The sequence below is a fragment of the Equus quagga genome, chromosome 14, assembly GCF_021613505.1.
Source record: "Equus quagga isolate Etosha38 chromosome 14, UCLA_HA_Equagga_1.0, whole genome shotgun sequence".
Lineage (NCBI taxonomy): Eukaryota > Metazoa > Chordata > Mammalia > Perissodactyla > Equidae > Equus > Equus quagga.
Window position 1 is genome coordinate 59,272,456 of NC_060280.1, and position 27,645 is coordinate 59,300,100.

The following is a 27,645-nucleotide window of genomic DNA, read 5'->3' on the forward strand; positions in this document are numbered from 1 at the left end:
ACAGAGTAAGTTCTCTTCTATTCCTGATTTATCACTGAACGTAACTCAGTGAATTCTTCCTTTTCCTTTCCAACTGGCATAGGTGTACAATGTCAATGTTTCATTAATATCAAGTACTATAGCCGCTTCCAGGGACTAAAGCGAAAAAAAAAAAAAAGACTCCTATGACAGCAATAAAACAAAGTCAGTTTATCAAAATAGACAGCAGCTAATCTATAACTGAAGTTTGCAAGGCAAATTAAAATATGCAATGGAGAATTGCTGCTAAATAGCAATCATGTCCCATGTCTCGTGGTTTTTTAGTGAGAGTTAGCAATGAAGCTCGAAGCTGTTCTAAGCCTGAAAGCTACCATCTATACAGTTTTAATTAAATTAATACATTTTGTTCAAATAATTTTTAATTATTTATTTGATTTTTAATCACAACCTTAATTGTTGCTCACTGACTTTTACAAAAATGACAATATTAAAAAAGAAACTGGAAATGCAGTGAATTTTGTCCTCAGCTATTTGCATGATGGCTTGCTTTATTTTAAGTCTGAGAACATACATTTCATAGAAAAGTTTGGTTTTAGATTATTCCAATCAATTGAAATATCCTGAATTACACAGTAGTGATCCACTGTGTAATGAAAGGATTACATAAGACAAAGCATATATGGTATGCTTTGCACAACATCTGGCAGACAGCAAGCATTTAAAAATTATTAGCAGAAATCATCATCGTCATCACCCTCATTACTGTCATCATCTCAAGGTCTGCTACAGATACTGTCCCTTATTTTAACTGCTCTAGTTCTGTTTACCACAGTGAATGACCTTACTGATCAAGAAATATTTTTTAGCTAAATGATTTAAGTAAGGTGAGATGTAACCTATTTACCAATAACTCCTTGAAACAAATGCTGAAAAATTCGGCTACAGAAATAGCAAAGTAGTTAGTGAAGCAGCAGCTAGTTGGTAAGTCAATGAAAATTTTTAGGCATCTAAATGGGTTAATCTCATGTTCTTTCTGATGCCTGCGGAAGTTCTGGGTGCAGGGCAGATGTTAAGTTCTTGCTGAGAGATTAAGGGGCATGATTGGATTAGAGAGGGTCTTCCATAGAGGCAATGTAGTAGGCAGGAAAGGGAACAGAAAATTCAAGAACTGAATATGAAAAATAAATACACAGGAGAAAAGGAATACCAATATATATTGCTTTCTTTCAGAAAAAAATTTAAAAAAGGTTTAGCAAGATAGCTCTGTTTGTAAAGTGAAAAAACAGAGGAAAATTTACATTTCTCTTCCCAACTATATGATTAGCTGCTTGAGTGAAGAGATATTATTTGTCTAGCACAAAGAAATGCTTGATAGACATTTACTAAAGAAATAAATGAACATTATATGAGATTTAATATTTAACAGTATTTACATCTAGGACCATATGACCAATTCTCTGAGACATTTAGAATTATAATTCAAACACAATCAACCCTATCTTAGATTTTTGCAGAAACTTACCAATAAGTGGGTATGGTGCCTCTTCTTTGCCAGAATTGACCCACAATTGGTAATCTCTCTCAGAGCCCTTGGAGATAAAAGAATTAACAATAAGTCTTTCATGTTTGTTAACTGAATGAGGACACATTTTTGGGCCTTATTATGTTTTGCAGAAAGTAAAAAAAGGGACATATAAATGCTATTCAGGTTCATGGGGGTGGATATGGTTCCTGAAGATGGCAGAGCTGATTCCTACAACCCATCTCCCCCTCTCTAACCCCCACAGAGGACTCAGGAATCCTGCCCTTCTTTCCTCGTGATGACTAGGGATCTATGAACTGCAATGGAATCAGGCCCTCACTATATGGGTAGCCCACAGAATGTGAAATCATATACATGGCCTTTACAAAGGGAAAAGAGACTTCCTGGTTTTCTAAAAGGCAAATCTCTTCTTTTTTTAAAGATTGGCACCTGAACTAACATCTGTTGCCAATCTTTTTTTTTTTCTTCTTTTCCCCAAGCCCCCCAGTACATAGGTGTATATTCTAGTTGTAGGTCCTTCTGGCTCTGCTATGTGGGATGCTGCCTCAGCATGGCCTGATGAGCTGTGCTAAGTCCGTGCCCAAGATCCGAACTGGCGAAACCCTGGGCCGCCGAAGCAGGGTACATGAACTTAACCACTTGGCCACAGGGCTGTCCCCCCAATCTCTTTAGAGTCCTGCCTTCTGCTATGTCTCCAGACTTCTCAGAGAATACTGGACTTAATCTCCAACATGCCTCTGCAAAGACAACCTTGTTATCCAGAAAGCCACAACACTACTGTGTTTGTGATGAAAAAATAAAATCTCAAAGGCTGACTATTAGCTCAGTGGAAAGAGAAGAATGACCAAGAGGCTTTGAGGAGCTAGGTAGCTGGCACAGTCTACAGTGACTTTATTTTGGGCAAGTCCAGTCCTGGGCATAGAAAGGACAAGAATTCTATCTAGAGAATATGCCCTGTCATGTAAAACAATGAAACTGTTCACTAGAAGAATTGTAACCCAGCAATACTAAAAATCCCACTTGAAAGAAATACTACTAAATTATACAGACTTTACTGTATCCTCTAGGAGAGGAGAAAGCAAAAATGTTTTAAATTAAGCTAGAACACATTGGTAATATTTAATATTCCTGCCTTTATCTTCTGATTAAAAATCACGGCCCTGACCTTATAACGGAGGGTCCTGGCTATGGAGAATACCCGTCTTTGCCCCCTCCTCTACTCTATTTGTCATTTCCTTCCTCATACCTGAGTCAAAAAATTAGACTGCAAATAGGAAGAGAAATCTAATAAAAATCCTTTCTTTTTTCATAGTGTCTGAAAATACTGTAATAATCGCTTAGAACTGTATAATCAAATAGCCTCAATTCCTAATTACATCAAATGGAAATATTTTGGGGCTGAGGAGATTAATCACTTTATCCAAAAGAAAAGCATAAAGAAGAAAATAAGTAATGTCATTGATCAATCTCCCTTCCTTCCCCTTAAACTATTCACTCTCTTCCAAGATATAATTATATAAGCTTAGAAATCAATGCAGAGGTGCCTGCTTCACCCAGCGCATATAAATTTAATTACATATTAAATATATTATTAAATTTAATTAAAAGAAATCAGATTTTTTATCTTAAATTTTGGTTGCCCTCATAGGGCATAGGGCCTATGCACTGTGTACAAGCAAATCTAAAGACTGGCATATCTTAAACATATGTCACGTCACATCAGAGTAACACTGTGTTTTCATACTTATAGAGAATCCCACTCTAGAAATGGTGTTGTTCAAGTGCTTCCATTAGTTTCCATGCTTCTGAAAGTCACTCCCTTTAGCACAAGTACCCACTGTGTGGTGTTCATAGACTGGTAGGGAGGAGATGAGGAGAACTTTCCAATTCTCTTTCCTTTACCTCATCCTCAAACATTCCGATATTCTCCATTAATAAAATTTCAAAAACTCACGTTTGCCTCATAAAACAGAAAAAAGCAGACACTAAAAGAAAAACAGGGGAAAATGTGGTGTGGACACTCAAGAGCTTTGAATTCATGATCTAATTCAATGCTTGTTTTCTAATTCACCAGTTGATCAGAGGTACCAGCCATCTCATCCTCTGGACCTACAGCCAGTGAATATGGTTTCTAGCTATGTGTTCTTTGTGTAAATATTCTACTATGGAGCAAATCCTTCAGAATTCATCACCCTAAGACTGACTGAATCGTGGGATAATAGAATAATCAAGTAAGGGAGAAAAACCAGGAAAGGAGATAGGGAAAGAACAGTCATATAGTGACAAGCGGGAAGTGGGGAAGGAGGTCGAAACTTTCATATTAAGAATCTCATACCCAAAAAGCCCCTATATATATAGCATATACAATAAAAATACATATTATCATTCTAAAATTATAGTCTAATCTTATTATACTTCAGTTTACACAGGCTTTAAAATGGGAAGAGAAGAATAGCACCCAATATTAAGCTAATATTAAGGCTTTACGGTCCTTACTTTCTACATTTTTGAAGGGACAAAATATGACTTTGGTGTCTCTAGTAATCAGCTGTCTTATGATGGAAGGAAGAATATTTACGTAAGCCTAAAGTATCAAAGTGTGTTTTTAATTAAGAATATCTAGCAGAGTCACTTACACTTATCCCTAGCATTGGTAGAGACATGTTGATGACTTCGTTCACTGTATCTGAATTCGTTACTGTTATAGTCTTAGACTGTAGAGAAAAAGAAATAAGAAATACAGCTATAAATAAAGAATTTTAAAACAAGTGAACAAATAATTATTGTCAAATGATTATTCAAAGGAAAATCTTGATTTCAAGTGTTGACAGAGTAATGCATATGACTTAAGCAGAACAGAAAACCTTGATTATAACTTACTTTCATTCCATTATATATTATGCCTTTTAATAAAACATCTATTTCTTTTAAAATAAAGAATATGTGGCTCACAAAATATAACCCCTTAAGCAAGAAAGACAAAGAATAAATTATATTCAGAAAGAATACACGGACTACTCTCCAAACCAAAAGAAATCAGTGAGGTTGGCCCTCTGCATCATTTCCATAAGGCAACATGTAATAAAAAAGGGAGAGAGTTGGATCACTTTCTATTTCTTCCTGAATACTGTTTTCACAGTGTGGGTTTTTATTTATCTGCATGGTAAAAAGTCAGTTTAGGTAAAATCAGAACACAAACTGGTTACAAAAGACATTTAAAGTTTAGAATTTTTAAAAACCACTATTTATTACGCATTTTCTATATGTCAGGCACTGTGGCTACTGAGATTTTCATTGTTGAAATCTGTACAGGCCTTAAAACCAATGAGTCTAGCAAACAGGACTGAAAGTTTTAGAAAGCCCAGTTCTTTTACCAACTCTGTCACTGAACAGGATATCTATATGGCTCTGTGCTAAACTATATTGAGAAATTATTACTTACAAATAGAAAGAGTTTGTAACAAATAGAAAAGGGATTAACAAGATTCTGAGATATCTAGAGAGTTCACTGAATTCCAAGACATTATTTAAATATAAGACAATGCCATGCTAGCAAAAAAGAAATATTTACTATGTATATAGGTTTTGCATGTTATCATTATCAGATAAATCAGCAATTAGTGCTGTGTCTCTGATAGGACTTAAATGGCACATATATGTAGCATAAATGAAAACAAAATGATATAAAAACAAATATGATGTAAAAATAAAGCTAAGTGAAATCGACAGATAATTCATTAGTTATCCTTCCATCATAGTATTTTTTCTCTATGAGCCAATTACTTGACAAGACAAATTGCCTCTTAAGGTTGCTTGTTAACTAATTTCAAATTGTACTTCTTATAGCTCCAACAACTCCAACAGGGAGGGCTTAGAGCACCCAACCCAGTGTCTGTCTTCTACTAGGGTGGCATAGATGTTTTACACACTGGGCTTTAACTTGAGATATAATTTCATGAAAGGGTTCTGCTTTTTTTTTTTTTTAAGTCTGAAAACCCCTTCATTTAATTTAAAGAAACTCTATCATGAAGTCTTTTGTAAAGTGAAGAATCTATCCTGTATTACTAATAATCACTCCCAATGTACCTGGTTTCTAAGAGAAAGATTTTTCTTAATATTAGGCACATATGTTCAAAACAGTAATTATAGGATGCGTATTTTTCCCTGTATGCCTCTCTGGTAGACAAAACAAGTGAATTTCACCAAACAGTGCTCTTTGGCTAGTAAATGAATAAAACAAACAGACAAAACTGAAAATGTAGCTATTTTTTTCCATATAAGCAGAATTCACTGACAAATTGTGCATAACTAAAGGCCAAGGATAAACAATGCTTGCCATATGTGCACTCCTATTTGGGGGGAATCACTCTTTCTGAAAGCAGGGCTCCCTGAAAAGAGAGTCTGGCCACGAAGCAACTTCAGAGAGCGAAAGTGTGCCACATCATCGTTGACTTAACCAGAGTCCTGGTGATAAAAACAGAGCACCTGACCTGACCACATCTGTTGTTTTTTCTTCAAAATGAGAGTGGGACATCAGTCTTTTCTCAAGCACACACTTTTCATGCACTGAAAAGGAGTGTTAAAAAAATTCAAGGGGTTTTCCATGAAAATCCTGAATGCAACCAACTGCTACCACAACTGAATCAGAGCTGGCCGAAAAATAGTGGTAGTTCTTTGGTTTTTTGCTACTTTGCTACAGGAGATCTCTGTAGTCTCAAACCATAAAAATTTGAATATTTTTCTCAAACAGTGACATCTGGTACTCATGTCAGAACATTTGCATAACTTCTGCTTTTGGCCCAAACACAACTGTTTGTATTACAATATTTTTTCCGCACACAAAACTATTCTGTGTGATCTAGAGCTGCTGTGAAGTATGACAGTCCACAGTATCATAAAAATATTCTTAAATTTCCATTTTGTTCATCATGGATAACATCTTGGCACTTGTACTATATTTGTCATCAAATTACACATAGTAACTAGGGCTGAATAGACAATTTTTATTTGACCAATATGATAAAAACTGTGAGGAAGAAGCATGCTGATCCCTTAAAAATGCCATCTCTCCCAGCTCATCCATTTATTAGCCTGACAGATTCAATCTCTAAAAACTCAAAGAATGAAGAACTTTCCAAAACCACTCCCTACTTAAGAAGTGACAAGTTGGAAAAAAATTGCTTAATACTAATAGGAAATACCTCCTTGTGGAAATGGCTTTACTACAAGCCTCTGCAGCTGCTATTGAAAGGATCCAGAGGAACATTAATGCCAGAGGGAGGAAAGAGACATCTGACAAGTAATTTTCTTTCCAAGTGTAAATGTTAAATACTGTAGTTAGTATGTATTTCTCTTGCATCGTTTCCCCTAAGGTTTACTTTTCTTATACACAAAGACATACATACAGGAAAATGCATTTTCCCACAATGGTATTTCTAAATGCCCACCTTCTGTAGCACATACACTGTCTGCCTGCCTGTCTCTCTTTTTATCCACGGTGTTCTGACTTATGCAGGGACTTGGAATTTAATTTTCTAGCTTAGAAACACTTACATAGGCACAATTCCCAATGTCCTTGGCGAAGATTTTGAGGGGAATGCTCTTCGGGTAGTCCTTCTCTTTCTCTAGATTGATGTATCTAATCAAATGCAACGACAACCCAAAACAACACTGAGTCAGATGGATTTCGCTCATGGCTTATTTTTAAATCAATCTATTTTGCTAATATTTTCAATATACTTATATGCTACTTTTCAAAAGACAGATGGAAAGACTCAGCAAAGTCAGATTACATCATGGGTTGGAAGAGAAAAAAAATTCTCAGGACATTAGGCATGGGCACAAAAAAGAATGGTAGGTCTATTTGAAAGGAGGTTTGAGAAGCACAGTCGGGTTAAGGTACCTCTGGGTGATGTTTTATCCTCAAAGCGTCCCTGTCTTTTCTGGACAGGCCCAGAACCTTACTGATAACTACAGGAGCATATATAACACTCTACTAGACCAAACCAAAACAAGGCCCTCTGACTTCTCATTGAGCTCTCCAGTGGAGTGTAAATCTTGATTATCCCATTGCTTGGGAAGGGAGAGAGGGGAGGAAGGAGGGAAGGATTATGGGAATAAAATCTAAATTGACGATTTTGGTCTGTATGCTCAAAGGTAGGGATAACAACTGATTTCTGAGGTGCTCAGCAGAAAATCCTCCATATATGGAAACCTAATACATGCTTTGAGGAAACTATTAGCTCCAAATACAGGTTGGAGACATGCAAAGAGATGAGAGAGATTATTGACTAATTTCTGTCTAAACTGATCTAACCAGGCCTTAATGTTCTCCGTCCTAGAAAGTAAGAAATACGTGTAATGAGAGAACATTGTTTACAGTAAGTAGTGGCTAGTGTACAGTCTAAACAACAGCTTATTTTGAGGACAAATGAATAATTTCTACTAAAGAGAAGGGGAATAGTTTGGGGCACATCTCCACAGAGAACAACTTAATTCATTTAACTACAAGTTAAAGATTAAAAATATGTATACTGAAAAAATACCTCTGAAGGAGAGAAAGCCATTTGTCCTTTTGTTCTGGAGAACTGCAATCAAAGAAAACGGGAGAGAAAAATTAAACCACATAAAATACTTATGCTACCATATTTAAGACTGTTAACCCAGGTGAAATATCAATAGCCTGTTGTTACTGATGTAGCTGCACATGACTGCAATCTTGGCATAATTGTGTTCTGCAGTGGATGCTCCAGTGAAAATCCCCGTTAAGGAAAAACAATACAGTCAAGTATAGTTTTGTTAAAACTTCTTGGATGGGGGCTGGCATCGTGGCGTAGTGGTTAAGTCTGTGTGCTCTGCTTCGGTGGCCTGGGGTTTGCGGGTTCAGATCCCGGATGCAGACCTACGCACCACTTATCAAGCCATGCTGTGGTGGTGTTCCACATATAAAACAGAGGAAGGCTGGCACATTTATTAGCTCAGTGACAATCTTCCTCAAGCAAAAAAGAGGAAGATTTGCAACAGATGTTAGCTCAGGGCCAATCTTCCTCACCAAAAACCCCCCCCAATACCAAAAAACCTTCTTGGATGGATCCAAGACAGACCCACTTTCTCACTTTATAGCTCTTTTACAAGTGGTACTCTTATAGTGAAGAGTACTTGAAGTCCAAACATCTGGTTTCAAAAATATATGCAAGCTATATGATCATGGGCAAATCACTTAACATCTCTAAGCCTCAGTTTCCACATCTGTAAAACTGGTCTAATTATCTCAGAGTTTTTTTGTAGCTTTAAGTGCCATATAAATAGAAAGTACGCTTAACTTGAAATTAAAGAGAAAGCTGGCATACTGATGGAAATGTCTTGGCCCAGAAACCAGTTTATTGTCAGGAAAAAAAAGTTTATTTTTTTATATGTATAGCATATGTATATGTACAGCAGAATTGTAATTTGGTAAATTAGCGCATAGAAAACTTATTCATAATTATTATAATCTTCTGACTAAGATCATTTCATTTACAACTGAAATTACTATTAATTAATGATCTTTTCTGATGAAGTCACTGCTGCGTTTAATTCTTAAAGTTAAAAATAATTTAAAGTGTATTTCTATTTGGTCTTGTTACTCACTAGCTTTAAAATCATATCTCTAATCTTCTTAAAGAAGTTGGAAACCCTAGTTATTTTCTTGTTCCAGAAAAATACACTTAACAAATATTGTAATCGTTTCTAACTTTATTGCTTAGCAATTTTCTCCATGAGCAATCTCCAAGGATTGGTCATGAGAAAGTGCATTACATCTATTTTACCATTGACCAATTTGCATCTTTCACAATTCACAATTTCTTACAATCTTTTGATGTATTCTCCTTTCCTAAATAGAAGATTTTCTAGGTTAATTTATGTCAAATCTCAGATTTATTCAGCAAAAATCTATGGTGAAAAATATGTAAGTTTTCTTTAGATCTGTTAACTTTTTTCAAAACAGTTAAAGAAAATTCCCCTTTAAAGCACTTAGTATTTTTTTAACTTTGTATTCACATATAAGGGATATATAGAGAAAACTGTACAATGCTTAAGTGTACGGCTTGAAGAATTCTCACAACTTGAACACACCCATGTGACTAGCACCCAGATTATGAAACAGAAAACCACCTTGGAAGATCTCTTTGTGCTCCTTTTCAGGCACTAGTTCCCACTATCTTGACTTGTAGCAGAACAGAATAATTGTGCTTGTTTGGGTACTACACATAAATATAACCATATAGTAGTACTATATCATGTCTGGTTTCTTTCATTCAACACTATGTTTGTGAGACTTATCCATATTACTGCATGTGGTTTTAGATTGTTCACACTCATTTCTATATGGTGTTCCATTGTTTGAATATACAGATTACTTTAAAATAAACAAATTATGAAGTGTGTCAGGTTAATTCATTGAAATTGATTTATGTAATCTTCCTGTATTTTCCCCTTTCTTCTGCTTTATGCAAGTATCCAGGACTTCTCTTTCCTTAGTAATTCTTAATCGCAGTCATTTTTACAGAACTAAAACAGAAGTACTCCAAAATCAAGGTTATCTCAGAGGTTCATAAATGCTTAAGTTCATTTGGTAAGAGCCAGGAGAGGAGAAAGCAGTATACCTCAGAGAAAGAGAAAGGGCAGGGCAGATTGGAAAGATTCTCTCACATTTGGGAGGGGATAGTCTGTCAGCCTTGAGAGGGAGCTGGGAACCATACGTCACTCAGTTGAGGTGCCTAAGGAAACAGAAAGACCCCAGAGGAAATGGTTATCAGGAGCAACTAGGGAGGCTTGTTCCTAGGCTCCCAGGCTTTTATATCAGCAAAGATACCTGCATCTCACATGCGGCAAAGAGTCAGAGCATCTCTGAGAATGGAAGGACAACTCTAGGCATAAAACAGACAACCTCAGCAGTAACCACAGCAGATGGAAGGTCAGAAGCTTTTCAATTGTTTTGTCGACATCACAGAAGTCTCCCCGTATTCTGGTTCTACCCTAAGAATACACGGGTTCCAGTAAAGAAGAAAATTTGATTTCCTAACAGCCTGGCAAAATGGGGGCTCAAGGTGAGTTTTAATTTGATCTATAAATAAAAAGGCTTTTCTTACATACCTGAGTTTGTAGACTAAGATTCATACTAGGTATTTAAGTTAAAATGTAATAATTCTGATTTCTCTTGTAGTTAGATCGTTGTCAGATTTAAACACTTCCTGTGTATTTTGAACAATCTTCCCATTTTACTGTACCGTTATCTATAAAATCAAGGTGCAGTGCCAGTTTTTCTGGTAGATGTAGGTCCTAGGTTTGTGAATCAGGGTACAAGTAGTGATAGAGACATGAAATTCCTTTTGGCCTTTTTGGGATGTGAAGATCTACTCTGTTTCCCAAGGCAAAGCATGGAAAGTTCACATTTATTGTTTGCTCGTCCTCCAACTTGACGCAACTAGAAATTCCTCACAGATTCTGGCAGCTGTTTGTCAGTCTTAGAATTCAAAGCTATTAGTCTTTACTTTTTGTTTCTTTATAGACATTATAGTGACCGGCTAGGAGAGATTGCTTCTTGAGCTGCTAGCCTCATGGCATTTTAAACTGATCATGACCTAGATTTTCCTTAATATTCACTGAGATACTTATACAAATTTTTTTAAATTGAAGTATAATTGACGTACAATACTACATTAGTTTCAGTGTACAACATAGTGATTTGACATTTATAAATATTATGAAATGATCACCACAGCAAGTCTAGTTACTGTCTGTTACCATACAAAGTTATTACAATATTATTGACTATATTTCCTATGCTGTATATTACATACCTGTGACTTATTTATTTTATAACTGGAAGTTTGTACCTCTTAATCCCCTTCACTTATTTTGCCCAGCCCCCCAAACTCTCCCCTCTGGTGGCCACCAGTTTGTTCTTTGTGTCTATGAGTTTCTTTCTGTTTTGTTTTATCTGTTTCATTTTTTAGATACACATAAAAGTGAAATCATAGAGTATCTTTCTCTGCCTGACTTACTTCACTTAGCATAATACCCTCTAGGTCAAGCTATGCTGTCACAAATGACAGAATTTCATTCTTTTATATGGCTGAGTAATATTCCATTGTATATAAATACCAAATCTTCTTTCTCCATTCAACTATTGATAGACAGTTAGGTTGCCTTCATGTCTTGGCTCTTGTAAATAATGCTGCAATGAACACAGAGGTGTGTATATCTTTTTGAATTAGTGTTTTCATTTTCTTTGGCTAAACATCTCAAGTGGAATTGCTGGATCATATGATAATTCTATTTTTAATTTTTTGAGGAGCTTCCATGCTGTTTTCCATAGTGGCTGCACCAATTTACAGTCCCACCTACAGTGTACCAGGGTTCCCTTTTCTCCACATCCTCCCCAATACTTATTAGTTGTTTTTTTGATAATATCCATCTGACAGGTGTGAGGTGATAATGTGGTTTTGATTTACATTTCCCTGATGATCAGTGATGTTGAGCACCTTTTCATGTGTCTGTCGGCTATCTGTATGTGTTCTTTGGAAAAACGTCTACTCAGGTCCTTTGCCTATTTTTTAATTGGATTGTTTGTTTTTTTGATATTGAGTTCTATGAGTTCTTTATATATTTTGGATATTAACTCCTTACTGGATATATCATTGGCAAATATCTTCTCCCATTCAGTTAAGTTGCCTTTTTGTTTTGTTGATGGTTTCCTTCGTTGTGCAAAAGCTTTTTACTTTGACGTAGCCTCATTTGTTTACATTTGCTTTTGTTGCTTTGCCTGAGGAGACAGGTGCACAAAAATATTGCTAAGACCGACGTGAAAGAGCTGACTGCCTGTGTTTTCTTCTAGGAGTTTTACAGTTTCAGGTTTTAAATTTAAGTCTTTAATCCATTTTGAGTTTATTTTTGTATATGGTGTTTAAGAAAGTGGTCTAGTTTCATTTTTTCGCATGTAGACGTCCAGTCTTCCCAACACTATTTATCGAAGGAACTGTCTTTTCCCCATTGTATATTCTTGCCTCCTTTGGCATAGATTAACTAACCACATATTTGTGGGTTTATTTCTGGGCTATTTTGTTCCATTGCTCTATGTGTCTATTTTTCTGCCAGTACCATACAGTTTTGATTACTATTTCTTTGTAGTAAAGTTTGAAATCAGGGAGCCTGATACCTCCAGCTTTGTTCTTTCTCAAGATTGCTTTGTCTATCTGATGTTTTTTGTGGTTCCATACACATTTTAGGATTACTTGTTCTACTTCTGTGAAAAATGCCACTGGTGTTTTGAAAGGGATTGCATTGAATCTATAGATTGCTTTGAGTAGTATGGACATTTTAACAATATTAATTCTTCGAATCCATGTGCATGATATAGCTTTCCATTTATTTGTGTCATCTTCAATTTCTTTCATCAGTGTCTTACAGTTTTCAGAGAATAGGTCTTTCACCTTCTTGGTTAAATTTATTCATAGGTGTTTTACTCTTTTTGATGCAAATTGCAAATGGGATTTTTTCTTAATTTCTCTTTCTGGTCATTCATTATTCATTATGGTCATTACAGAAACACAGATTTCTATATATTGATTCTGTATCCTTCAATTTTACTGAATTCATTTATTAGTCCTAATATTTTTCTGGTGGATTCTTTAGAGTTTTCTATATATAATGCCATCTGCAAATAGTGACAGTTTTACTTCTTCCTTTCCAATTTAGATGGTTTTTATTCCTTTTTCTTGTCTGACTGCCACGGCCAGGACCTCCAATACTATGTTGAATAAGAATGTGCACCCTTGTCTTCTTCCTGATCTTAGAGGAAATGCTTTCAGCTATTCACTATTGAGCATTATGTTAGCCGTGGGTTTGTCATATATAACTTTTATAATGTTGAAGTATGTTCCCTCTATACTCACTTTGTTGAGAGTTTTTATCATAAATGGATGTTGACTTTTGTCAAATGCTTTTTCTGCATCTACTGAGATGATCATATGATTTTTATCCTTCATTTTGTTAATGTAGTGTATCAAGTTGACTGATTTGTGGATACTGAACCATTCTTGCATCCCTCAGTTATTAAATCCCACTTGATCATGATGGATGATCCTTTTAATGTATTGCTGAATTTGGTTTGCTAATATTTTGTTGAGGATTTTTGCATCTATGTTCATCAGGGGTATTGCCCTGTAATTTTCTTTTTTTGTAGTGTATTTGGTTTTGGTATCAGGGTAATGCTGGCCTTGTAAAATGAGTTTGGAAGTGTTCCTTCCTTTTCAATTTTTTGAAACAGTTTGAGGATAGATATTAACTCTTCTTTAAATGTTTGGCAGAATTCACCTGTGAAGCTGTCTAGTTCTGGACTGTTTTTGTTGGGAGTTTTTTGATTACTAATTCAACTTCATTACTAGTCATTGGTATGTTCAGATTATCTATTTCTCTCTGATTCAGTCTTAGAAGACTATATTTCCAGGAATTTATCCACTTCTTCTAGGCTGTCCAATCTGTTGAAGCATAATTGTTAGTATTAACCTCTTATGAGCCTTTGTATTTCTGAGGTGTTGGTTGTAACATCTCCCCTTTCATTTCTGATTTTATTTATTTGGGCCCTCTCTCTTTTTTTCTTGATCAGATTGGCTAAAGATTTATCAATTTTGCTTATCTTTTCAAAGATCCAGCTCTTAGTTTCATTGATCTTTTCTATTGTTTTTAGTCTCTATTCCATTTATATCCATTCTAATCTTTATTATTTCCTTCCTTGTACTAATTTTGGGTTTTGTTTGTTGTTCTTTTTCTAGTTCCTTTAGGTGTAAGTTCACATTGCTTATTTGAAATTTTTCTTATTTCCTGAGGTAGGCCTATATTGCTAGAAATCTCCCTCTTAGAACTGCTTTTGCTGCACCCCACAGATTTTGGAACATTGTGTTTCCATTTTCATTTGTTTCAAGGTATTTTTTTGATTTCCTCTTTGATTTCTTCATTGACCTACTGGTTGCTTAGCAGCATATTGCTTAGCCTCCAGGTAATTTGTATTTTTTCCAGTTTTCTCCTTGTAATTGATTTCTAGTTTCATACTGTTGTGGTCAAAAAAGATGCTTGATATGATTTCAATCTTCTTAAATGTATTGAGACTTGTTTTGTAGCCTAACATACGTTCTATCCTGGAGAATGTTCCATGTGTACTTGAAAAAAATGTGTCTTCTGCTGTTTTTGTAAGGAATGTTCTATATACATCTATTAAGTCCATCTGGTCTAGTGTGTCATTTAAGGCCAATGTTGCCTTGTTGACTCTCTGGAAGATTTATCCGTTGATGTAAGTGGAGCGTTAAAGTCTCCTACTATTATTGTATTATTGTCAGCTTCTCCTTTCTTGTCTGTTAATATCTGCTTTATGTATTTGGGTGCGCCTATGTTCAGTGCATAGATATTCACAAGTGTTACCTCCTCTTGCTGGATTTTTCCCTTTATCATTATGTAACGCCATTCTTTGTCTCTTGTTACAGTCTTTCTTTTAAAGTCTATTTTTGCCTGACATAAGTACTGCTACCCCAGCTTTCTTTTCATTTCCATTTGTAAAGAATATCTTTTTCTATTTCTTCACTTTTAGTCTGTGTGTATCTTTAGATCCAAAGTCAGTCTCTTGTAGGCAGCATATATATGGGTCTTGTTTTTTTAATCAATCTATTCAGCCACCCTATGTTTTTGGTTGGAGCATTTAGTCCATTTACATTTAAAGTAATTATTGATAGGTATGTACTTATTACAATTTTTTAAACTGTTTCCTGTTTGTTTTTGTAATTCTCCTCTGTTCCTTTCTTCTTTTCTTGTGACTTGGTGACTTTCTTTAGTGTTATGTTTATATTCCTTTCTCTTTATTTTTTATGTATCTATTAGAGGTTTTTGGTTTGTGGATACCATGAGGTTCATATATAACAACCTATGTATATAGTAGTCTATTTTAAGTTGATGGTCACTTAAATTCAAATGAATTCTAAAAAGCACTATATTTTTACTCCTTCCCCCACATTTTATGTGTTTTTTAATTGAGGTAACATTGGCTTATAACATTATATAAATTTCAGGTATACTTCATTATATTTTGATTTCTGTGTAGACTACATTATGTTCAACACCAAAGACTAATTACCATCTGCACTGTACACGTGTGCCCTATTATCCCATGTGTGTGTATGTGTGTGTATTTATATATATATATATATATATATATATATATATATACAGATTTTCTGTCTGGATGATTTATCCATTGATGTAAGTGGAGTGCTAAAATCCTCTACTACTCTTGTATTACTGTCAACTTCTCCCTTGATGTTCATCCATTCCTTTCTGGAGTTCTATGAGCATCTCTATGACTGTAACTTTGAACTCTTTATCTAGTAGATTGCTTATCTCTGTTTTGTTTATTTTTCTGAGGTTTTGTCTTGTTATCATTTGGAACTTATTTCTTTGTCTCCTCAATTTGCCTAACTCTCTGTTTGTTTCTATGTATTAGGTAGATCAGCTACATCTCCTGGTCTTGAAGGGGTGGCCTTATGTAGAAGGTGTCTTGTGGGGCATCATAGTACAATCCTCCCCGGTCACCAGAGCACCTCCCCGGTGTTCCAGGTACGTCCCTTCTGTAGGCTGCATGAGCCCTCCTGTTGTGCCCGGGATGTGATTGCTGTGAATGTGCAGAGCTAGCACCACAGGGTGGGAGCCACTTTGGAGGGGCTCCAGTGCTGGTTGGGGCCAATGGCATGGCGGGGTGGGGGTGGGGGGCAGAAGCCTCTTTGGAAGGGCGTTAGCTGGGGTGGGTCTGCAGGAGAATGCGAGGGCAGGGCCAGTGGTGCTAGCAAGGCGGATGGAGAGTGTTAGAAATGGTGCCTGCCAGGGCCAGCCAGTAGAAGAGTGAAAAAACCCAAAAAACACAAGGAACCTGCCAATGCTTCCACCCCCTGAGAAAGTCCCAACAGATCCCTGTCCCTCTGGCACATGCTCTAAAATTAGTCAACAAATCTCCTTCACATACAACCCAGGTACTTTTTAAACTGCTGCCTCTGTGACGGGACTTGGAGGGAGTTTGTGCATGCACCCTTTAAGAGCAGAGTTTCAGTTTCCTACAGCCCTCCAGATCTCCCAGACATAAGCCTCACTGGTTTTCAAAGCCAGACATTATGAGGGCTCATCTTCCCAATCCAGGTTCCCTGAGTTGGGGGGCCCAATGTGGCATTTGGGCCTGTCGTTCATCCAGGAGGGCGACTATGGTTGTGATATCCCTCCTGCTTGTGGGTTGCTGGCCAGGATATGCGTCCTTACTAGACCATGTCTCCGCCCCTCCTACCCATCTCCATGTGGTTTTTTCTGTATATCCTTAGTTGTAGAAAATCTGTTCTGCTAGTCTTCAGGTCATTCTCAGAGATAGTTGTTCTATAGGTAGTTACAGTTTTGGTGTGTCCACGGGAGGAGGTGAGCTAAGGATCTTCCTCCTCCACCATCTTGATCCAATTGATATGTATATATACATAACATTTCAGAATGTTCTCATTTCTTCCTAAAGATTTGAGCTTCCCTCTGATATCTTTTCACTTTAGGTTGAAAAACTTACATCAGCATTTTTTTGTAGTACAGTTCTGCTGACAATAAATTCTTAGGAGTTTAAGGAAAATCTTTATTTCACTTTCTCTTTTTGTGTGTGTGAGGAAGACTGACCCTGAGCTAACACCTGTTGCCAATCTTCCTCTTTTTGCTTGACAAAGACTGGCCCTGAGCTAACATCTGTGCCAATATTCCTCCATTTTGTATGTGGGACCCCTTCACAGCATGGCTTGATGAGTGGTGTAGGTTTGCACACAGGATCTTGGCCATGAAAGCAGGCCCTGAAGTGGAGTGCGCTGAGCTTAACCACTAAACCACCGGGCCAGCCCCTATTTCACTTTCATTTTTGAAGGATATATTTGCTGGATATAGTATTCTAGGTTTGAAGTATTTTCTTTCAGCACTTTAAAGATCCCATTTCACTGTCTTCCAAACCTGGCATAGTTTCGGATGAAAAGTCCACAATGATGCAAATTGTTGTTCCTCTACATGTAATGCGTTGTTTTTCTCCAGCTCCTTTCAAGATATTCTCTTATCTTTGACTTACAGCAGTCTGTTTATAACATGACTAGGTAAAATTTTCTGCATATTGCTCCTGTTTGGGGTTCACTGAGTTTACCGAATCTGTACATCTATGTGTTTCACCAAACTGGGAGGTTTTCAAACCATTATTTCTTCAAATATTTATTCTGTCCCATTCTGTCTCTCTTCTCTTTCTGAAATTCCATTTACATGCATATTAAACCTTTTGGCATTTTCCAACAAGTCTCTGATGCATTTTTCATTTAAAAAACTTTGTTATATCTATTCTTCAGATTGGACAATTTGTATTCTGTACCTTAAAATTCACTGATTCTTTCATCTTTCGTTTCTATTTTGCAACTAAGGCCAGAAAGAGTTTTTTTTAAATTTAAGATATTGTAGTTTTCAGCTCCAGAATTGTCATTTGGCTCTTTTTTACATTTTCTATTTCTCTGCTGAGATTTCCTATCTTTTCATAATTTCAATTGCCTTTTACTTTTACCTACTGAGCATAGTTATAAGAGGTGCTTTAATGTTCTTTTCTGGTAATTCCAACATACGGATCATCTCAGGATTGGCCTCTATTGATTATCTTTTCCACTTCCTGGTTCTTTGTATATCAAGAAATTTTAGATTGTATTCTGGACACTATGAATGTTTTGTTTTGGAGACTCTGAGTTCTTTTATATTTGCAAAACAATGTTGATGTTTCCGTTTGAACAGACAGCTAACTTGATTAGACTCAAGCTGCAACTGTGGTGGGCAGCAACTCAATTCATTTGCTTTCACCTTAGCTTTAAGCTGCTTTGGGTCTGTTTCATGCATGTGTGGTTCAGCAATCAGCTAGAGACTTGGGGCAGAGTCTATACACAAAATTTGGAACTTTCCTTCTTTGATATTCTTTTTGAGATTTTCTCCCTCACTTTCTTGTGCCTGTGGCTAACCCAGACTAGGTACCCTGGTTCTTCAACCCAGAAGAATCATGTGTTTTTGTTAGTTTACTTGCCCTGCACCATGATGTGACTGCAGCCTGCCCTCAGGCTAATGCCTTAAAAACAGGAAACTTAATCACTGCTGGTGCTTTCTGCTAAGCTTCAATTCCACTTCAAAATCTGCCAACTTTTCAGAACCTTTAGGTAGTTGTTGTTTGTATTTTGTTCAGAGTTTACAGTTGTTATTGGTAGAGTGGTCAGTCTGTTAAGACCTCACTCTGCCATACCAGAGGCAGAAATCTTCAACACTACTTTTTTTAAAGAAGTAATCTTTTAATTTTGAAATAATTTTGGATTTTCACAAAAGTTGCAAAGATTATACAGAGAGGCCCTGTACACATCTCACCAAATTTCAGTTTCCTCTAATGTTATCCACTTACATTATCATGGCACATTTACCAAACTAAGAAACCAATATTGGTACATCACTATTAACTAAACTCTTGACTTTATTCAGATTTCATGGGTTTTTCCAGTAATGTGCTTTTTTGTTCTAGGATCTAATCCAGGTACCACACTGCATCTAGTTATCATGTCTCCTTAGTGGCTCGTCTATGACAGCTTCTGTGTAACTTCCTGTTTTATTTTGTGAGGAAGATTTGCTCTGAGCTAACATCTATTGCCAACCTCTCTTTTTTTGCCTGAAGAAGATTAGCCCTGAGCTAACATCTGTGCCAATCTACCTCTATTTTGTATATGGGTTGCAGCTGAGTGCACCAGACTTAACCACTATGCCACAGGGCCAGTCCCTCTGTCTTTGTTTCTTTTTTACCTTGACAGTTTTGAGGAGTACCTGGTCAGGTAACCTATAGAACACCCCTCAATTTGAGCTTGTCTGGTATTTTTCTCATGATTATAGTTATGGTTTTGGGGGAGGAATACCACAGAGGTGAATTGCTTCTCTCACCACATTCTATTAAGGGGTACATGATATTCACATGCCATCACTAGTGATATTAACCTTAATCATTTGGCTAAAGTACTGTACTTTTTGAGGAATACACTACATATAAAACTTGTTTCCACATTTTTCTTTCTTCTTAAAAAAAGTTTCATGGAAACCCCTGATTAAAGACGTCATGTAGTCCCACCTCTCACTTGAAACTGCTTCCTTTCACCTGTAACTCCAAGGAGATTAAGCAATAGGAAATGATAATATCTAGAGATATCGCTCATGGAAAAGAAGATATGCAGAGAATGATACAAACACATGTTTCTTCCAAATAAGCTCTTAAAATCTTGTGGTAGGTCAATAGTGCATAACAGAATTTAATGACATGTCCTTCCTTTATTAGCAGATTAACAGCTTGGAAAATTTTAGTTATCTGGTTTTAGGATAATGCCTGAGGAGTTTGGTGGTAGTGGGGAGAGAAGAAGCAGAAAGAAAAACGTGTGCATGTGATGAACACCAACTCTTTAAGTATAAAACAAATACTGGACTTGAGGATGCAGTTGTTCAAATCAGAGGTGTGAGTTTTCGTATGCTCATCTTGAACTGAAAAGTGCCAATTGAGCATGTTCAGGATAAGAGCACAAAGATTCTCTATTCGTACATTCTCTAACCCCATCTCAGCCAAGGAGGGAGTCTTAGGAAACTAACTTTCACTCCTTGAATCATAAATTCGCTTTTGATTGTCACATCTCTACAGATTGTCAAATAAGAACCTGATGTACAACTCAGGCACTTCATTATTTCATGACAATAATTTTATTTCTACGATTAAAAACTATTTCTTTAGAAAGTTCAAACTTAATTGGACTATTTTATAAAATTTCTTTCAGTGAAAGCCTGTTTCATTGGTTTGATAAGAAGAACCTGAAAGCTCAATATGCGAAACAATACCCAATCATTAGGGAAGTGGATGTTGGACAGGGGATCCTAGAGCTCTGACCCTCTATTCCACTTCCACAGTCCTTGAGGTGTTTCAGTAGAGCCCCTTTGAAAACCACTGGTCAAACCAAGATAAACGACTCCAAGAGTTCTCAATATTTACCATTACTTTTCACATATTTTAATAAAAAGCTCTCCAGGAGAAACATAAGGCATACAAGTGTCTTTATTGGAGGTGGTCATAAGATGAGTTATTGACAATGCACAATCAGAATAAAATATTTTCCTTTAAAAAACTAGGGGAACAAAATTTGATTAACCTCCCTCTCCATCCTAGAAATTACATAGCTGACTATATTTCACAGTAGCTAACCCATGTAAACACAGGACAAGCTACGGTTCTTACCTGAAAGTGGCCACAAAGTTCACTGTGGGCCAGCCCAAGACAAAGGATTTCATAGCATTGGTGTTGCCTTCTCCCACTTCATCCACACAGCTTGCTGTCCACATGTCACTTAATTTTATTTTATTTTTTATCTTAAAGTTGTTGTTATACCTAGAAAGATAAAAACCAGACAGGACTTCTTGTCATTTTGTTTCTTAAGTTTTATGAGAACTTCTGTACTTGTGATAAGAGGACAGTTTTCATTAATCATAGGAAAAGAACGTTTTATTCATTGTTTTTGTCTTCAGTGTTTACCACAGTAAATTGTAACATAGTTGGCTACCTTGGCTCAAAAAGGCCATCGTAACATTTGGTGTATCAGTCCTCATGCCTGCAATTACTGCAGCAAATAGCCATAAATTGACTACTTTATTTTTCCATATGTTGAGCATTGCATTTGGATCAAAAACTTAATTTTAAATTTACTGCCATCATAAAAAATTAATTCATTTACTATTTATAACTTGCTAACTTCCAAAAAGATTTGAGTGGCTGAATAAAAGATGAAAAATACACATTATTTATTAAAATATTTATGAAATTTTCACCTTAAGAGAGAGAGAGATGCACTAAAAAACATGACCTAGAATTAATTAGAGAAGTTTACAATGCATTTCCAACTGAGTGGTTACAAGATTTTCTAGTCTTTAGAAGCAAATGTTATTTTAAATTTCCTTTCTTAAGATTTTTTTCATAGAATTTTCCCTTATATTCTGGTTAAAATTAAAAAACTGTAGCCGAAAAACAGACCTAAACTAAACTGGGGGAAAAAAAAAAGAGGCCAGGAAGTATTATATTTAAGTAGAGTTGATGCAATTAATATTCATCTCTGGGGAGCCAGGAGGTGATCTACTTTAAGTCGACAATGAAATTGCTTTTTGACAATTTATGTCTAATCCCCCTCAGAACCCTGATATTGAAACCACTATATCTTTTGACCTAATTCACTGATTTAATGCTCATAATGGACCTGAGACTTAAATAGGTAGAAAGCACTGGGAAGGATAAAGAGAATGCCCAGGGAAACTTGGGCACTTGCTATCATTCAGAACTATTTGTGGAAACACTGAAATCTAAAATGAAACCAAAGTACTTCATATGGAAGTCTCCCTAAGACTCCCATGAAATATTTAAAGCTAAAACTCCTCAGTAGGATTTATAAAATCAAAAAAGATTTTCAAGGAACTATACATGAAGGATAGTCTAGTTTCAAAGCCTCATTTATGCTTCCCGTAGGGGACACTGAATATAAGTGTGATAGGAAAGTGCCTTGTGACACAATGGCTTCTTTCTAGATTTCATTTCAATATTTTTCATCCTATTACTATAAATCTTTAGACTTTTTAATGAAAAAGACTCACCTGAAAATCTAATTTGATTTTCTTTTTAAACTCTTCTCTCTTCATGGCAACTGTTTAGGTAATATAAAACCAAAACTACAAATCTTTTGGAAGGAAAGGTATGTTTCCATACCCTTTTTCACATACTTTGTGTTTCCTAATACAAGTCTTCCTCTACGTTAGACACGTCAGATACTATGTGGGAACTTCTATATCTGTGGACCTGGAAATAAGTCATTCCAACGATTCTTTCCCTAGATCAATAAAGTGCCAAGATTATCTACCCCCAATACAAAAAACAGAGCTCTCTAGAAATGTAAACAATGACTTACATTCTAATGGCTAATATTTATTGAGAACTCACCATGTTCCAGTCATTGTTGTAAACAATTTGCATATATTATTTAGTTTAATCCTCAAACATTTTACAGAGAAGGAAACGGAATCATAGGGAGATTAAGTAACTTGCCAAAAGTCAAACAGCTTAAGTAGCAGGGCTAGAATCTGAACTTGAGCAGTGTTGACTCCAGAGTTTAGTTAAGCTCTTAACCACTATGCATCCATAACAAGCCCTGGATATCGCCATTCTTATAAAGCACCTGGATAGGAGCATCTTTCCATGAAGTTTCCTTCAGCTTTTCTATCTTCAGCCTCACTTTTTCATCTCTCCATAGCTACAAGGCTTTCTGTTGGGATTATTTATTATAGAGGTGGGGGGAGAAAGCTCATGGACATTTATGTCCATAAAGCTAGATGGACTAGCTTGAAAATATTTGAAACAAATATTCCAATAAAGCTTTATATTAAGATGGATAGTCCTGAGGTCCTAGTGTGTTTCTTTAGATTTTTCACTCTCAATTTCCCATAGTATTAGATTATTCCAATAGAAATTAAAAAGTATGAATCTAATGTGAACTGGCTGAAAGGAGAAAACAATAACCCCTCAAATCAATTCTTTATTTCTACAATGTAGCTTCTTACTACAAAATTATTAAAATGAGAGATATATTTCTTAACTTTCCTATGCTCCAATCTTTATACTGGAAGGAATCCCAGTGAACTGTTGAAATATACAGCATTCTAGGGAGAATTCCCTCCATTCTAAGATGGAGATGTTTTATTAAATATGTTTTTGGGTAGAGATCATGATTACGGTAATTCTACTGATAATGAATTAATAATCAGAACTTTTTTCTCTTGGTCTTTTTGACCAAAACAGAACTCATTAATATTTCTCTATTTGATTATAAAATATGAGAATAGCAATGCTTAAGAGGTATGAAGAAGTAGAGTTACTTCCTTTTAGTAAATTCCAAATGAATGCTCTATAGCTATTAATAGAGAGAATATTAACTTTTTTCTAAACACTTCAATGTTTGTAAAACCTTACTTTAGAAAGTGAAAAGCCATAATTCTACTGGAAAATAGAATTTTATTTAACTTTATAATAAATATAAAAAGTGGTCCCTAATGTCCCTTCCAGCTTTAATGCTTGTTCTAATTCAGTATGGAAAAGAATGACAATAAACTCAAAACAATTTTAGGCAAACATTGTCAACATTCAGCAAAAAATGGAGTGAATAAAATACTTTAGCCAATAAAAGGAAGAGTTTTAAAACCCTCTGTATTATTATACTCACTAAAATCCACTTAGTTTGACTAAATAAATATGTGACAGCTGGTCAATTACTTATCCCACTTGAGTTTATTTCTATAGCATCAACCTAAGGACTGAAAGCAGTTTCTAAAGGGAGCCTAAAGATGAGCTGAAGTAACCTCGAACTAAGGCAGTGAATTTGTTCACTAAGTACATGATTAAAGACTAACTCAGATTATTTCAACAAATTAACAGATCCAAGGTACGACCCAATCCTCCATCCAAGGGTGAGAAGTGATAGGGAAGACAGAGGTTTGCTATTACGGGGGGCTATTTCTTCTTGGTTCCTATTTATTTCAGAAAAAAATTTAAGTTCTTTCATATTAAGAAGGATCTGTGAATATATCCAAATGTTTGCTTTCAGAATGATCATATAAGCAATTTCCTTAAAAACTGTGGTCAAAATTTTTGCAAAGTGGGGGGCTGGCCCAGTGGCGCAGCGGTTAAGTTCGCACGTTCCGCTTCTCGGCGGCCCGGGGTTCGCTGGTTCGGATCCCGGGTGCGGACATGGCACTGCTTGGCAGCCATGCTGTGGTAGGCGTCCCACGTATAAACTAGAGGAAGATGGACACGGATGTTATCTCAGAGCCAGGCTTCCTCAGCAAAAAGAGGAGGACTGGCAGTAGTTAGCTCAGGGCTAATCTTCCCCCCCAAAAAAAAAATTTTTTTTGCAAAGTGGCAGTATTCAATAATAATGATTATCTCCTCAAATCTATGTGTTTTCTCTATCTCAAGGGTCTTGGGTTCATGCCCCTTTCAAATCCACTTAGATCACTCGCACTTTTTAATATCCCCAATAAGCACAGAAAGTACTTAAAATAATCTTGCATGAATTGAATTTCTTAAATAAAAATAGCATTAAATTAATTGATATAGATTTTGTTGCTTCATAAAAACACTTACGTGGACCCACAAAGTTACCTCAAAAGCAGAATGTGGAAAATAATGGTGTACACTTTATGTGAGAAAGGGACAATCAAAACAAAATGTCAGCTACAGAAGTAGATGATAGGCACAGACTTTGCCAACAGTCCCCCCTTATCCTTGATTTTGCTCTCTGCAGTTTCAGTTACCCGGGGTCAACTGTGGTCTGAAAATAACACTACACTACAACGTTAATGTCATCCGTCTCACTTCATCTCATCGTGTAGGCACTGTATCATCTCATCATCACAAGATGATGAAGGATGAGTACAGAATAATAAGGTATTTTGAGAGAGAGATGACATTCACATAACTTTTATTACAATATATTGTTATAATTGTTCTATTTTACTATTAGTTATTTTTAATATCCTACTGTGCCTAATTTATAAATTAAACTTTATCATAAGTATGTATATGTAGGAAAAAACATAGTATATATAGAGTTTGGTACTATCCACGGTTTCAGGCATCCTCTGGGGGTTTTGGAATGTATCCCCCACAGATAAGGGGGAACTACTGTACATTTAAAATAGCAATTTTCTAGTGGGAAAGAAACTGTAATTATATAAAAGCTTTTTAGCAAAACATTATGTAGGTTACATAAAACTATGTAGATGCTGGTAATATTCAAAACAGTAAACTACTTCAAGTAAGAAAACAAGTCTTCTACTTTAAAGATTATCATAATTGCTAAGGAAAAAAATCCAAAAAAGGTGAAGGAAAATACTTTCCTCTGTAAGAACTGAATACATGTTACAAGTAAATATTCTTTAAGGTTCTAAAGTGCAGGAAATAAATTACACAGTCATGTGTGGCTTAACAATGGGGATGCAGTCTGGGAAATTTGTCATTAGACAATTTCATCGTTGTGCAAACATCGTATGTACTTACACAAACCTAGATGGTATAGCCTACTACTCACCTAGGCTATATGGTACTAATCTTATGGGACCACCATCGTAGAGTGGTCCTTCACTGACTGAAATGTTGTTATGTGGCACAGGACTGTACTATAATATGTTTCTGTTGTTTGCTTATCTACCTCTAGGCTGAGCACAAAGCTATGCACATAATGAGCACACTGTGAAACAGCAGAAAGGGCCAGCCATTGGAAGTTAGGCCTACATTAAAACCCCAGCTCAGTCATTTCCTAGTATTTGACCTTGGACAACCCTCTCTGAGTCTCAGTGTCCAATATCTAAAACAATTCTTGTCTTGGGGGATTGTTAGGAAAATTAAATGAGGTCTTCGTGATTCTCTTATTAACACCTAGCATACAGAACCTATCCAATACATTTTAAATAAAGGAACAGTAACTAATCTACATTTAAAAAAATAACATTTGTGCCTCTATCAATAGGCCTCTGTCAGCAGCATAAAGCTTCAAAAGGACCTGGGACAAAGTCTTGGATGGAGAGACATTTTTTCCTCTATATTCCTCATAACATCATATCCACTTCCAAAACTATATTTGTAGGCATTACTTTTATTCAAAACATATTCTGGGCTCTGTTACTGATTTCTAGTTTTATTCCATTGTGGTTGGAAAAGATACTTGGTTAAGATTTCAATGTTAATAATTTTCTTAAGACTTGAGATATCACCTCACACCTGCTACAATGGCTATTATAAAAAAAGCATCCCCCAAACAAAACAAATAAACAAAAAAGCCAAAAGACAACGAGCGTTGGTGAGGATGTGGAGAAACTGGAACCCTTGCACACTGTTGGTAGGAATGCAAATTGGTGCAGTCACTGTGGAAAACTATATGGAAGTTCCTTGAAAAATTAGAACCAATCATATGATCCAGCAACCCAGCTACTGAGTATTTATCAAAGGATTGAAATCAAGATCTTGAAGAGATATTAGCACTCCCAAGTTCAAGGAAGTACTATTTACGATAGCCAAGATGTGGAAACAAACTAAATGTCCAGTGACAGATGAATGGATAAAGAAAATGTGGTACATACATATAATCGAACATTATTTAGCCTTAAAAAAGAAGGAAATCCTTCAATATGCAACAGTATGGATGAACCTGGAAGACATGCTAAGTGAAATAAGCAAGTCACAGAAGAATAAATACTGCACAATTTCACTTATAGGAAGTATCTAAAATAGTCAAAATCGTAGAATCAGAGTGGAATGTTGGTTGCCAAGGGCTGAGGGGAGGAGGAAAATGAGGAGCTGCTAATTAATGAGCATAAAGTTTCAGTTGTACAAGAATAAATTCTAGAGATCTGCTGTACAACATTGTGCCTATTAGTTGACAATACTCTATTGCATACTTAAAAATTTAAGAGGGTAGATCTCATGTTAAGTGTTCTTACCACAATAAAAAAAGACATTTTTCCTAAGGAAAAAACTTAATACACTCTTAAATAGTTTTCTTAGCTTTGTCTTTGCCTCTAATTTTTTAAAAAATATATTGACAGTTCATTGAGCATTCTATATCATTTCTTACTAGGTGAGTATTTAGTTAGATCCTTGCACTTGCCACAAAAGACAGGCTCATTTAATGGTTAAAAAACTCTCAAAAACAAAAAACTAAATGGTTGAGCAAATCTTCTACGAAATCTATAAGAAAAGGAGTGGGTAAGTAATAGAGACAGCACACCACATATTGGTTAAAAGCATGGACTCTGAAATAAGATAGACCTACATTCAAATGTGGGCTTAACTAATTACTTTGTGATCTTGGGGAAGTCACTTACCCGAGTATCAAATTCTTCTGTAAAATGAGAAAAGTAACATCAACTTGATAGAACAGTCATAAGGGTTAAAGTCTTTAGATACC

The 27,645-nt window shown here is 35.9% G+C and overlaps 1 protein-coding gene across 3 annotated transcripts in view; it reads right to left on the minus strand.

The window, feature by feature from the left end:
- Positions 1-27,645, minus strand: part of ARHGAP20 (Rho GTPase activating protein 20) — a 116,053-nt gene that overhangs the window by 23,822 nt on the left and 64,586 nt on the right. For 2 of the 3 annotated variants that reach the window (XM_046684523.1, XM_046684522.1), the window contains exons 4-8: positions 20,886-21,035; positions 8,068-8,109; positions 7,076-7,160; positions 4,159-4,236; positions 1,502-1,568 (exon numbers count right to left, since the gene is read on the minus strand). In XM_046684523.1, the coding sequence (XP_046540479.1) occupies positions 1,502-1,568; positions 4,159-4,236; positions 7,076-7,160; positions 8,068-8,109; positions 20,886-21,035 (422 nt within the window). Of the gene's footprint in view, positions 1-1,501; positions 1,569-4,158; positions 4,237-7,075; positions 7,161-8,067; positions 8,110-20,885; positions 21,036-27,645 lie in introns of those variants that run through there. The other variant, XM_046684524.1, reaches the window with a different exon arrangement.